The 14,617-nt window shown below is 31.9% G+C and overlaps 1 protein-coding gene across 1 annotated transcript; it reads left to right on the plus strand.

Annotated features, from left to right (window-relative positions):
- Nucleotides 1-7,917: 7,917 nt before the first annotated feature.
- On the plus strand, nt 7,918-11,496 carry LOC134236515 (ependymin-related protein 1-like). The gene is made up of 6 exons (XM_062718695.1): nt 7,918-8,124; nt 8,756-8,866; nt 9,855-9,933; nt 10,239-10,412; nt 10,810-10,910; nt 11,424-11,496. The coding sequence occupies exons 1-6, from the start codon at nt 7,984-7,986 to the stop codon at nt 11,439-11,441; spliced, it is 624 nt and encodes a 207-aa protein (XP_062574679.1). The 5' UTR covers nt 7,918-7,983; the 3' UTR covers nt 11,442-11,496.
- The last annotated feature ends 3,121 nt before the right edge of the window (nt 11,497-14,617 follow it).

Consider the following 14,617-nt stretch of genomic DNA (forward strand, 5'->3'; position numbering starts at 1 on the left):
GGTACTTAAGTACAATGTACAATGAGCTTAAGTAATGTAAATGAAATATACAACAGTAACTTTAAAATGAGAATTATTGCAGCATGGCACTATTCATACATGTAATTATATACAAGAGCATCTATTAGCAACGATTAAATTAAGGTTACATCACCGCCCTTAAACGGGTCATTTGTACCATGCTTTGCTTTATTTTTTATGAAACGGAACAAATTAAACTCAACGACGCTGAAGGAATACAACACCTCTAACACTGCACGAAAAGTAGCAATTAAGACATTATATTGTTTCTGAAATCTGAAAAAAAAAATTGATGATAAGTTACAGTTTCTTTCATTTTGGATTACCTAGCGAGTACAAACTGCCTTCAAATTTAGTTTATCCGAGCAAGATAATCGCCATTTTTTTTTCATCTCAATATGATTCCAGGTTCTTTGATCTTGAAAAAAAATTTTATACCCCTTAAAAGTGCAAAAAATAATGCAATTAAATAATTTTTTTATCAGTATTTCTCAGCTTAACGTAAAATAAAAAAGTGATCCACCGTGTCATGTAATGCTAGCATAAGCTTCTTATGGACACTTTGTATTACATGTATATAGCAACAGAAGTAAACAGAACTTAAATACCATAAAATATATAAAATCCGTTCAGTTTTTTCTGAATGCCTGGTAGCCTACAATCTAATATTTCTTGATGCATTTCTAATAAAAAAAAATGTAACTTTTTTTTTTAATTTTCTAAAATTGTATTCGAGATTTGAGTGACTTTTTTTGAGAAAGAGAGACCAGCAAACTCACAGAATTGGACAGATTCAAGGAGAACAAGATATGTTTTTGAAACACTGAGGCCCCCATATGACAGCTTATGGCAAGGGTTGAATTCTATCAAATACATGTCAAACTCCAAAGGTCAAGGTCAAATGGTCAAAAGCGTTGGTGCCCAGTGGAAGGTCTTATTGCAAGGAATACACCTGTGAAATCTGAAAACACTACTTATAATTGTTCAAAAGTTATGACCAGGGATAAAGTTTATATCAAGTGTGTCAAACTCTTAGATCAAGGTCAAAAGGTCAAAAATATTTATACCAGCTGAGAGGTCTTGTCACAATGAATATCTATGTGAAGGATGAAAGCCCTAGCTCCGACTGTTTAAAAGTTATGTCCAAGGTTAAAGTGTGGTATTTTTTTTGTTAAAGTAGGTCAAAATCCAATGTCAAGGTCAGGAGGTCAAATTTGGTGGTACTTAAAGAAAGGTCTTGTCACAAGGAATACACCTGTGAAATAAGAAAGCAATTGCCCCACCCACTTAATAGTTATGGGCTAGGTTAAAGTTGACAACAGACAGACAGACAGACAGACGGGAGAGAGACAAACAGGACAAACACGATATACCATCACGATCTTTCGATCCAGGGGCATAAAAATTATTATGAGGAAGAAACTATTATCTGTAGAGTTAGACAGGATTTTTACCTACATCCATCTGATAGTGGATGTTGGTGGGTGCAGGGGAAAACCTGTCCACTCCTCTAAAGAGAATAGGAAGGAACAGGCAGATACATCAATAGAGAGAGAGAGTAGAACAAAAATAATTGAAAACAATAGATGATTATTATTTCATCGTCATAAAAGAGATGTAAAGATCCCCGTTAAGTGTCAGTATCCTAGTTTGACTCAAAGTTTTATTGTTTAAAAAGACACACATATTTAAACAATTATAAAATAAAAATCGACGAAACAAAGCCAACTATTAATTTTTTTTAAAAATCTCATGGCAGTTTTGTATATTTCAAATATTCCCTACAACCAAAATAAAGTTAAATTTCCATATCTCAAAGGTATATTGAATTCCAAAACTTCATAAAAATCCTGACAAGCAGTCAAAAATACAAAATTAAGCGAGTTCCAGTAAAATCAAGTAATGTTCTAAATGGCAACTTTCTTTCCTCCTCACTAAAACACAAACAGTGATGAAAAAACTTCCTGGGGTACTTGGCAACAATATTTTCGAGAAGTGGTGTAAATAAGATGTTGATTCTCAAGAATTCCAAGACACTTTTGAAAAAAAATAATTAAATCACAAAATTTTAACAAAATCAACGGCATGAAAACATACCACCTTTAAAAAACTTTTTATACAACCATTCGCCACTGTAAATAAAGTTCCCGTCTTCTGGATATAGGAAAAGGAACCAATAACCTGTTTCCATGATTGATTGATTGATTGTATACTGTTTTACGTCCCTCTCCAGAATATTTCACTGATATGGAGACGTCACCATTGCCGGTGAAGGGCTTCAAATTTGGGCCTATGCTCGGCACTTACGACCTTTGAGCAGGGAGGGATCTTTATCGTGCCACACCTGTTGTGACACGGGGCCTCGGTTTATACGGTCTCATCCGAAGGACCGCTCCATTTAGTCGCCTTTTACGACAAGCAAAGGGGTACTGAGGACCTATTCTAACCCGGATCCCCACGGGGCGTAACCTGTTTCCAATCCTTTTGATTCATTCAATAAAATATGTTCACAAAGATAGGAATTTCCTTTCTAATAAAACAGCAACTCGTAAATTTACTTACCTTGTCATTTGTCATTTGCAAAATCATTTTGTTTAAAATCATTCTGGTTGTACACACATGTACTCTGTAGTTCATAATTAAGATGCTCGGGTTTCTAATTGACAATACATGTGAGGTTTTTGGAGACCAGATTTTTCAATAATCTATTGGATTTCCCATGAGTACCAGTTGCACCCCTTTATTAGCAGAACTTATTTGTATTCATATGAAACAGAATGTGTTCAAAATCTTATACGAAAAAAAAAAAACAAAAACGAAAACACTGTGGCCTTCAAATCGACATTTAAATATATTGACGACGTATCGTCAATAAACAATTGTTATCGATACGATATATCCCAGCGAGTTTAAAATAAAAGAGTTTGACTCTTCTGTTTCATATCATGATATTTCACTAGAAAAGACATACATCGTAATGACTTTTATTTTTCAATCGTCAGCTTCCTTTACTCATGCAGCAATCCACCTGCATACGGGGTTTATATTTCTCAGCTAAATCGATTCGACACGTCACACGCAAGAGCATGCTCTACGTATTTTTTTTTTTTAAGCAATTTTTAAAATTAGGTTATTTACAAACAAGTGGATAAAACAAGATTATCAACAGTGTTGTTTAAAGTCCACAATTCCTAATCTCAATGGTTGATACAATGACCTTGTCAGCAAATACTATCTCTCATTATTTCAAATGCTGACTGACGTTTTTTCATAGTAACAGTTACACCACTATTTAAGACTGAGTTGTCAACGGATTTTTCCGTTATTTTTCGATCATGAAAAGGAGCAATCGGCGAATATGACCGATGGGCAGAGAATGCCTGCTCTTCTTTGGTAATTGATCCCAACTCTGATGTTTTAGAAGACCCCGTTTGCTATGCTTCAAAATTTGTATTGTTGAATGGACTTTTGAGCGTAAATACTGTTCGTTATCTCCATATATTGCAATTAAAGAATTTTGACATATTGCTTCACGGGAAACATTTTGTTCAATGTACAAAGTTCCTTCACATTTTCAGAGCTAAGAATGCGCTACAGCTGCATGCGAATATAACAATGACTAGCCTTTTTAATTGAATTGAATTTATTGTCCTTTCAAATTTGTATAAAATGTATTGTTCATCACCACCATCGTCATAATAGTCTGAAAATGGAATAAAGGAATCAAGGTCTTAATTCATGTAATTCTATATAATATAATTCAGTGAGGTGCACACCGCAAAAATAAGAAAACTCTTTAAATTCTGATAATTCTTATATATGACACTAAAACATTGTGCAAAAATTAATTTTTTCGGGTACTTTATGTAATTTTTTTTTTTTTAAAAAGGTTACGTTTTGGAGACAACAATATAGCAATTTTAAGAAACCTTTGAAATTCGATGCTAAGGGAGTATAAAGAATCAGAGATTTTTTTTTGATTTCACCTTTCTTGAAACGTGAATATATGGTATCATAAATTAAACAAATCTACATAGTATACTTTTTCCTTTTCCATTATATATGACCGTTTATCAATAAAAGATAAAAGATTTTAAGGATAGAAAAAAAAACAACCAACAGACGTTACCCAAAATGCATATGTAAATCAGTCCGGAGAGAATAAGGAGAGACAACTGTAATTAATGTAATGGTACAAAAATTGTTAGATATAAGCGTCTACACACTAGACAAACAAACCACGAAAATTCTGTTGTAGTAAATTACAAATTTTAAAATCTTTTTACAGAGAAATAGAAAAAAATGGTTGAGGTACGTAGCATTGAATTTAACCAAATAAAAGAAGGGGACATTTTTTAGAAGAAAAAAAAGATATCGGGTTTTTTTTTTGCTTTATATCTGGACCTCTTATTATTATAGCAAAGATTTGATTTTATAGAATCAGAATACTAGGGTCAGCCTTTTATCAATAAATATTAACTTAAGAAGAAAAGTTTGGGGAGTGAGGTAGCCACAACTGAACCTCTCGTTTGAATTTGAATGTAGGGGTATTAAGAATATATATGTTCACCAGAGTGCATTTTTTTTATAATGAGAATATTTGCAAGCAAAAAATTAACTAGAATGTCTGCTGGTACAAGAAGGAACTACTAGTATATGTATCTCGAAAGTCAGCTCCTGCAAACAATAATTGCTAAGAAATTAGATATTTCAAGCAAGAATTAAATAGAAAGTCAGGCAGCTTTTACAATTAAGCAGAAATTAACAAAAAGTCAGCAGGCAATAATCAACTACTAGTTAATCTGGTGTTGCAAGCAGATATTAATTAAAATGTTTACTGTTGCAAGAAATTAAAGTTTACTAAAAAGTCTGCTTTGCAAGCAATAGCATATGTTACCCCGAACTGATCTTTAATCGAACAAAATGACCTCCCAAACTCACAGACAGGAAACATGTTGCGTTTGTTTTGAATGACTTATCTCTAAAAAACGAAAGCAGAGCTTAATTTGCACAAAATTTATTGTCCATCACCGCGCCGTATAGTATAATAGTCTGAAAATTCAATAAAGGAATCAAGGTCTTACTCCTCATACATGTAATTCTATATTAATTACATTAGTAAACCATGGTTTTTAATAAAATGCTGTGCTTTGACCATGCATCGATATTGATCATTAAATCTTTAAATGCTGTCTCTAAAGGCATATATATGACACTAAAACATTGTGCGAAAATAAATTATTTTGATTGAAGAAAACGAAAGTAGAATTTACGTAGGCAAAGATAATTATTTGTTATATAATGTAGAAGAAGATCTATATCAGTTTGTGAGGGATGTGATTGGTTAATGATAAAAATATTTTATAGTTTCTGACATCATAGTGATTAGAAGAAATAAATCACTACATAAAGCCGAATTAAAGATAAATATTCACGGTAACGTCAAGCAGTCCTTTTTTTTGAAGAAAAAGAAATGCCCTGCTCGACGGATATTGAACACAATTTTAATGTTGTTTCTAAATGCATAATATGATTTTATAATTTTGATCGATTAATTTATGGAATATTTAAAAAAGATTGCTCTTTTGAGACAAACATATACACTGTAGTATTTTTGTAGGAAAGTATGAAATATGAATTTAACGGAGTATAAAGAATCAAACAGAATTGTTTTTATTTCTTTTTTCTTGAAATGTGAATATATGGTACCATACATCATGTACATTAAACAAATCTAGATAATTTTTTTCTCTTCCCATCATGATACATGAACACATGTACGTGAATTAATAAAAGTACGTATAAAGATCTAAAGGATGGGGAAAATAGCAATCCCTCAATGTTACCCAAATGAGAAAATTCATCGTAGAAAGTCTCCTGTTGCAATTAATAATTAAGGAGTAAATCAGCTGTTGCAAAAATAATTAACTAAGAAGTTAGCCTTTTATTCAATCAATTATTAACACTGATTAACTAGAAAACCAGCTACTACAAGAAAAAATTAACTAGAAAGTCAAGAAGCATTAATTTACCACTAGTAAGTCTTGTGTTGGAAGCAAATAGAAAGATTGCTGTGGAAACGTGGTATCATGTACAGTTAATTAGAAAGTTTGCTAGCTTTTCCCATCCTCGCTAGCCAGGGGTCCTGAGTCAACACGTTGCCGTTAGACCCCTGGCATATTTCATTCAATATCCATGGGCTTGCTTCTCTCACTTACACGGAACTGATCTTTAATGTATGTAACAAAATGACCTCCCAAACTCAACCATACAGGAAGAAGGTAACGTATGTGTTGAATTGCCAATCAATGAAAACGAAAGTAGAGCTTAGTAGGCAAACATTTTATTTGTTATTTAAGGAAGTAGAGGACATTAGTTCTTGTGGAATATGTGATTGGTTTATAGTAAGAAATTTGTAATAGTTTTTGGGCATCCTTTAGAGATAGAAGACGTAAGTGGTAACTACATCATTGGCGTCGGAAGCAAATTGAAAGTGGGGGGGCTAAGTGTAAAAAATTTTTTTTATACCTCCAAATAAACCTGACAAGCAAAAAAAAAAAAAAAAAAACCCTTTGTCTACTTCTAAACACGAAAATCCTATTTCGTGGGCTTGGGGGGGTCATTTACATGGAACTGATCTTTAACTCCAGTACCAAAAATTTTCTTCCAAACACCACCACTTTCCAAATTTTTAACCTATGTTAAGACGTATCAGTGGAAAGTGGGGAGCTTAGTAGGCAAAGATATATTCAATGTCTCTACTTAAGTATATATTTGGAAAAAAAATTTTTAATAGTTATTGGTCAGCCCCCCCGGTTCCGACGCCTATGTACATGAAGCAGAATTAAAGATAAATATACTGCAAGAAGAAAACTGGTGATCATCTTTTCAGAAAATGTACGTCAAGATTGTCCCGAATTTCTGCGGGAACTGTAAATGTATAACTCCTTTTTTCAAAACATAAATTCTGTACATAAAAGTAGATAATGGCCTAACAATTTGTATGAATAAATTGTATCTGCTGCATAGGTCATTGTATCGACCATAGAACAAATGAAATGATAACTTTTAACAAGACTGCTGATATTCTTGTTTCATCAACTTGTTCGTCAAAAAGTTACCTCGTTTTAGAAAGTGTTCATACGAAGAACCTGCTCTACATATCGAATCAACTGAGATATATAAACTCCGTATGCAGGTGATGAAGATATATTGCTGCATAAGTAAGGAAAGTTTACTATTGTAAAGTTTAAAGAATAAAGTTCATTATAAGATATTGTTTATTAACTATTAACGTCTCTTTTTCTAGTAAAAGATCTTCATATGAAACGAGTGTGATGAAGTCAAATATAGCATAAAATTGTGACCTTTTTAACACAGGCACTTGTTTCGAAAATAAATTTAACCCATACAGGTAGTACTAATAATAACACAAGGTACTAGTATCTAACTGCGAATTACATGGAGTATCCCCTCCCTTAGAATCCTGATCATTTACACTTTTTGTGCTTTTTAATGAAAAAAAAAATGCGATTAAAAAATCTATGAAACACACTTTTTGAAAAAAAGAAAAGTAGAGCAATGTACAATGTCATAGGTATATTACAATATAATCAATCACAAAATGTTATCTCAGTTATAAAAAGTGCAAATACCTGTTTATCAATGCTAGCTAGATTCGTTAAAGTAATAAATATCTTTAATATGAATTAAAAATGCAATAAATACGTGTGTTTTTTTTTGGTTCCAAAGCATTCAACACTGTATAACTCAAAATTCAATGGCGTTTAATTTCTATGGTACAAATATATGGTATACATATATATAGGGCACAAACGTGTCTTATCAAATTGATAATTCGTCCTTAATCAGTTGTTGTCTTTCAAAGACCCTAAGGTACACTTTATCTTCAAACTCCAAATTAGTCGTCTCTCAGGCCGCCCGGTTTCTCATATTCCTACCATGTTGACTTTATTTATTATAGTTTCTGTTTTTGCACTTTCTCATCAGCAATGTTGCTTTCCCTCCCAATGGGAAGGAATAGAATCCGGATCCATGGCTTCTGTTCCTCAGGGAAATAATCCCGTTCCTGTTTTTACATCGGTAAGAACTTGTCTAAGTTGCGCATGTGCATTATACATAACACTCTGCTAGTTATCAATCATGCAACGTTTTTGTGTATCCTAAAGGAAAATGATTAATAAAATAACACAATTATGACATTTATTTACAAATTTTATAGTCTGAATATTTTGTCTTTAATTTGTATACGTCGAGTACTACGTCTTGAAGTTTTCAAATTTTGGTCCCTTAAAACAAGAAAAAATTACACTATTTTCCTCCAAAAATATTACCATCCACTAAAAGAATTATTATATATTAACAATAATCAGTATATTTTAAACATAATGATAAATACCTCAAAGTCTTTTCATCATTGTAGTAAAAAATATGCTTCTAATAAATTAGTTGAAATGAACAAATTCATTGTATGTAGGAAATTTGATTTACATGTTCAAGATTTTAATCTTTGTAAACTTTTTCGTATATTTTTTTTTTCTCCGTATATACTAGAGTAGATTTTATTTTACTATTCGTTTATTAAAAAAAGCTAATTTCAATTTGCATATAGATTTCTGATTTCATCGACATGTATATCAGCCAATATATACTACATGTAGTACTCTTTAGTACATATCAAATTGCTAAATTTGCTATCCTATTTTATTTGTAGTTTAATTATCTTCTGTCAGTGGACTACTCCAAGCACCTGTTGTACTTGTCCGGAAGTGTGACGACAGACGGGCAAACTACTCAGATCAAAGTCATCAGGGACTATAGCGCGGTACAGACTAATTTTAGTCACTAGACAAAATAGCATCAGGGACTATAGCGCGTTATTGACTATTTATAGTCACTAGACAAAATACCTTCAGGGATTATAGCGCGGTTTAGATAACTATAGTCACTATATAAAGGAGCACCAAGAATTATAGTGCAAGACAGACTAATGTTAGTCACAAGACAAAAAACATCAGGGATATAGTCTTTCTGTAGTAACTAAGTAAAAATAGCATCAGGGATTATAGCGCGATATATACTTACTTTAGTAGTTAGTTAAATATAGCCTCAGGAATTATAGCGCAGTGTAGACTAACTATAGTCAATAGACAAAATACATTTAGCCTCAGAGATTATAACGTTAGTCCCTGGACAAAATAGCATCAGGGATTAAAGCGCGGTACAGACTAACTATAGTCACTGGAAAAAATGGCATCAGGGATTATAGCGTGGTACAGACTAATTTTAGTCAAAAGACACAATAGCAGCAGGGACTATAGCGCGGTACAAACCAACTGCAGTTACTAGACAAAATAGCATCAAGGATTATAGCGCGGTACAAACTGTTTATAGTCACAAGACACAATAGCATCAGGGATAATAGAACGATACAGACTAACTATAGTCACTAAACAAAATACCACTAGCTACCTGTCAGTCCGATTTTATTGCATTATTACACTTTTTGTTTTTGTTTCAAAATTTGAAGCAACTAGAAATGAGAAATTCTAGCAATCGAGGATTTAAAAAAAAAAATGTTTAATTTAGACTTCAATGGTGTACCGTTCAAACTGTCAGATCATTCTGATCAACGAAACCAATGATAAAATACAGAACATTCAATTTTCATTGTCAAATTTTTGTACTTTTGTTTAAATATAATTATCATTTCGATTATTACATTTTACGCTGTTACTTTTTCATGCTGAGCTTTATCTTAATCAATGAAGCTTCAAAATACATATTTTATAATATGTATTATTCTTTTGTAGAAAATTCAATATGTCATTGATGTTAGTACTAATACCTGTAAGAAAACAGTTATGACAGACAAAGAAGTAACTTGCTTAGGTAAGTAATCAACAATTAAAAAGCAATTAATTACAAATCTTGTTCCACAGAAGCTACATGTAAAACGTTAAGTAAAATGCAAGCAGTAAAATTAATTTTTGATTTTTAAAAAATTTTCAATGTGAATAGTTGATGCCATTAAATATTACCTTTTATATAGATACATGTAATATACGTTATATTTTTATATAATGGGAATAATTTGATCATATTTAAAGAAAATAAAAAAGCACATATGCAATGTCAATCAAAATAAAATTGTAAAGTTTAAAATGTTACTTACGTGATTAAGTTTGTTTTTTAAGGAACCAATGGTGACAACTCTACGGTTGTTGCCAAGACATATTTCGGGGCAGGAGGCCAGCAGCTTCCTTTTACGGTTTACAGATCTGTGTTTAATGGCTACCCATCTACCTTATCTGTAGCGGAAGGTTGTATTCCTGTAGGCGCCACCTATCACGGAAGTGACGAAAACGGAAGTGAGTCAATATAATACAACGCTTCCACAAAGGCACAAATTTTATTCATGTTTCTGACTTCCAGAATCAAACTTCTAGAAATAAAATTTGTAAAATAAATCAGAAAATATTCTAAATTGGGTCTAGATAATCTTGATTTCAACTATTCATTTTAATTTCAATTTTCTTATTTTTATAAAATTGTTATTTTTGGCAAATGGTTTAACTTTACAAAGTAAAATAATAAGCCCATCTATAAGTGCCTTTTGAAAGAACACGCCAGTCAATAAGAACTAAAGACATAACGAACGAACATTGATTTTAAAGGATACAACTTAAATCTGATTATAATTGAATATTTTTTCCTTCCTTGCTATACAAATTTGTTCTTGGTATACAACTTTGTTGTTGCATTTAGATTCTGTCATCGGATCCATCGGATATCATAGCATCACTCCCGGTATCTCTGATCTATCGGTTTTTGCAGTTCCGGCCAATTGTGTAGCTGCTCCTTTAGCGGTTAGTACATGTTTTCACATTAAAAAAAATAGCAAAAAATCTACAAAACACCAATTGATTTTATTGCAAATGTGTGTCTCATTGCATAAAATTATTTTTGTTTCCTAAATATTAATAACTATTGAACTACTATTGACATTTTTTAAAAAAATCCGTTAATATATTAGTTTAACTATTACATTTTTGATAGACTTAATTTCATATCATTGTGTTTTTAGGTATCTAAGATGTAAAAAAAAAAAAAGCTCTCTCTCTCTCTCTCTCTCTCTCTGCTTTATTGTTTGTTTTATGTTATTTGAAAGCTTTATTTCCCCTTGATTTATTTTTTTGAACTCAGTTCAGTTTTATATTTGATTATTTTTGTGTATTTGGGATGTTTTTCATATCTTTATTTTTTGATATATATTCAGCAGCCTTTTTTTTACATCCTTCGAAATTCTTGTGAAAAATATGCAAAACGTTATCACCAAATCTTTACGATGTATTGAAATATGTGGGTTTTTTTATTTACAGGGAACTGTGGTAGGATGAAGAAAACACAATGTGTAGTTTTCTAGTCAGCTAGATATGTATAATGCAGTTTTTTTACAGAATTTTTTAAAGATTTTAAATAAAATATACATTTATATTTAGCAATATGCACTTCTTTAAAAAAAGAATTATGTCTGTCTTTTTATTAGAAAACAAAATAAAAAATTGAAATATTGATAAGATGAAATGTGACACGTGGTCAAGAGATCAACACATAATTTTCTTAATGTCAGATGGTCCAGCAAAACCTTACATCTCATAATATGATCTTATACATATATTGCATGCAGTCGCAGACGAGGTTGACAATGGTTTTCTTGGGGTGAAAATTTTCAATGTTACACTCAGCTACATGCAATATTTATCATATTATAAATGTTTTATACATATATGTGTTGAACCGCGCACGCAAAATGCACTATTTTTTGGAAAAGAATTATGACTGTTGTTATGCAGGAAGACGTGGCTTCATTATTCAACGGGTAATAGTGTTTATTAACAAATGTTTCTCGACGAATCAGATTCAAGTAATTTACATGAAAGTATAATATTTTAAAATATTATACTTTCATGTAAATTAGTTGAATCTGATTGGTCGAGAAACATTAGTATTTGTTAAAAAACACTTTTACCTGCTGAATAATGACGCCACGCCTCCAGCGTAGCAATAGTCAACAGTGCTTGACGACGGGTGATGTTCCAAAAAATAGCGACTGCGCAGAATTTATGCGTGCACAATTGTTTTCTTGGGGTGAAAATTTTCAATGTTACTCTCAACTACATGCAATATTTATATAATAATATATTCTAGATGAGGCACTAGCTTAAGGATTTCGGAATAGCATTTTGACTATTACGTTGAAACTTAAACCTCTTCAAATCGTTAAGAAACATTGATATATACAATACCCTATATCAATTTCATACACAGAAGGGTTTATTTTCTCACAAACATCTTAGGCACCGACTTCATAATGTAGCAAAGATGAAGGGTACAGAGGCAAGAAACTTGACATTACTAGATCAAATCAGGGAGTACTAGATAAATTGACACCTAATCAATTGACATAAGCTACATGTACCTTCATTCATATGTCGATTCCATGTATACCAGTGAACTTGGTCTAAGACATCACAACTTCTGTCAAAAACGTTTCATATCTGGATGTTTTACTAACTATAGACAAAAGGGACAACTAATCGAACAAAATAAAACTCTCTGACAAAAAAAAGAGGATTTTAGCGTTTCCATTGTTTTTTTTTTTAAATTGATGAACACATTTTATTCCTCTATCGTGCTGTTTACAATTGCCAACTTATTACATACACAAGAGCATGCTTCAAATACAATTTTTTTTCAGACCAAGATAGGCTACTGACAGCAACGTTGATGGAAAAGGAATTATTCATTTAACGATCTCTATAAATTGACACTATCACACTAGGAAGAAAAAATATGACATAATAAACCCTAGAAGGCAAATTTAAAATATGATAAGTACACACACAACAAAGAAACAAGGTTGTACATACTAATTAAACATTATCCGAAGAACTGCTATTTTAAGGAGGCGGGGCGGTGGGGTTGGGGGTAGGTAGGTCAACAAATTAACCATCAGATATAACTTCATTATTAGATATATCTTAATCTTTTAAGTGCAATAATTTGGCAAAGAAAAATTCCATACATTTTAGGGTTAAAATTTGATCATTTCTGCATATTCTAATATGGAGCTTTTCTTCTAAAGGAGATCAATATAGTCTAAAAGAATGTCTACAACCACCCAGCTCTCTTAAAAAGACCATGTGTTATGATCTGGATATAACGAAAAAATCCTTGGACAATTCAATGTGTAAATAATGGTAAAAAAATATAATGAAAAATGTTGGTCGGCATTTGAGTTAATGATAAATTAGATTTGCTGACAAGGTCATTGTATCGATCAGAACTTACAAAATGATAACTTTAAACGAGACTGCTGATATTCTTGTTACATCAACTTGTTTGTCGATTACCTACCTCGTATCAAAAATTGTTCATACGTAGAGCATGCTTTTGCGAATTGAATCAACTAAATGATATAAACTCCGTATGCAGGTGATGAAGTTTGCGGACGATGTCAATCTTTGTTATATTACTCACTAGAAATTTAAAATAAGGGCATTACGAGGGTTGTCCCGTAAATTCGTGGACAAAGCGTTTTTCTCGAAAAGTAATGGGCGCACTAAGCTGAAAATTTCCGTAAATGTTTATTTATCATATTTAAGTGCAAGATAATTTTTTTTGATAAAATATAGGCAAAAATAAAGATTTTATTATGCTTGAATGTGCACGAGGTATTGTCCTACGGCGCACGGTCAAAAACCAAGGTTTTATTAAAGAATACACAAGTTTGAATTCAAAATAAAAGTTTTAAATACATAATATTTGGATTAAAATTATCCTAAATCAATTCCACAATCAATTTTGTAGTCTTTGTAAAAAATTTAAGGCATTTGTTTAATTTTTGGCAGTTTCTCGAGCATTCGAAATGGGAAAGTGGTAAACACAACACACGAAAAATGGCGACGTTTTATGACGTTACGGCGCACCGGAGAACAGTTCAGTTTTATTTCGATGTTGTAATGACACCTTTAGAGACTTGAAATGACCATAGAAGAAAAATGATTGTAAAAATATCACCATATCTTAAGTATACAAATGAAATACGAGTTTTCTTAGCGAAGTTTTTTTTGATCGAGTCCCTGGGGAGTACAATACATACAGACAAACTCCTAATGACTTGTAATAGTAAAAGACGCTGTCACAGTAGACCGCCGATATGAGATTTTCTATTAGTTGAATGATGGTGAGAATATTGTCCGTAACTTACTAATAAATCTTTAGAAGATCGCATGAGGGTGCCAACTGGTTCTTCGGCTATTTATGGAGACTAAATAATGTGTATCAATGAAATTCCTAAACCTAAGTCGGACTCATCCAACTTCATTTTCAGCAAAGATAAAACGTGACGCTGTTTTAGACACTTTGGCGTTATAATCTATGCGCCGTAAGGTGATACAATACATGGCATAAAATCTCATAATTTGTTTATCTATGCATATATTTATCTGAAATTTGCTGTGTATATTACTAAAATATGTACTAATGTATAGTGAAAATTTCAGAACGCAGT

Source organism: Saccostrea cucullata, unplaced genomic scaffold, assembly GCF_032062105.1.
Source record: "Saccostrea cucullata isolate Sc308-1 unplaced genomic scaffold, CSIRO_AGI_Scuc_v1 ctg1880, whole genome shotgun sequence".
Classification (NCBI taxonomy): Eukaryota; Metazoa; Mollusca; class Bivalvia; order Ostreida; family Ostreidae; genus Saccostrea; species Saccostrea cuccullata.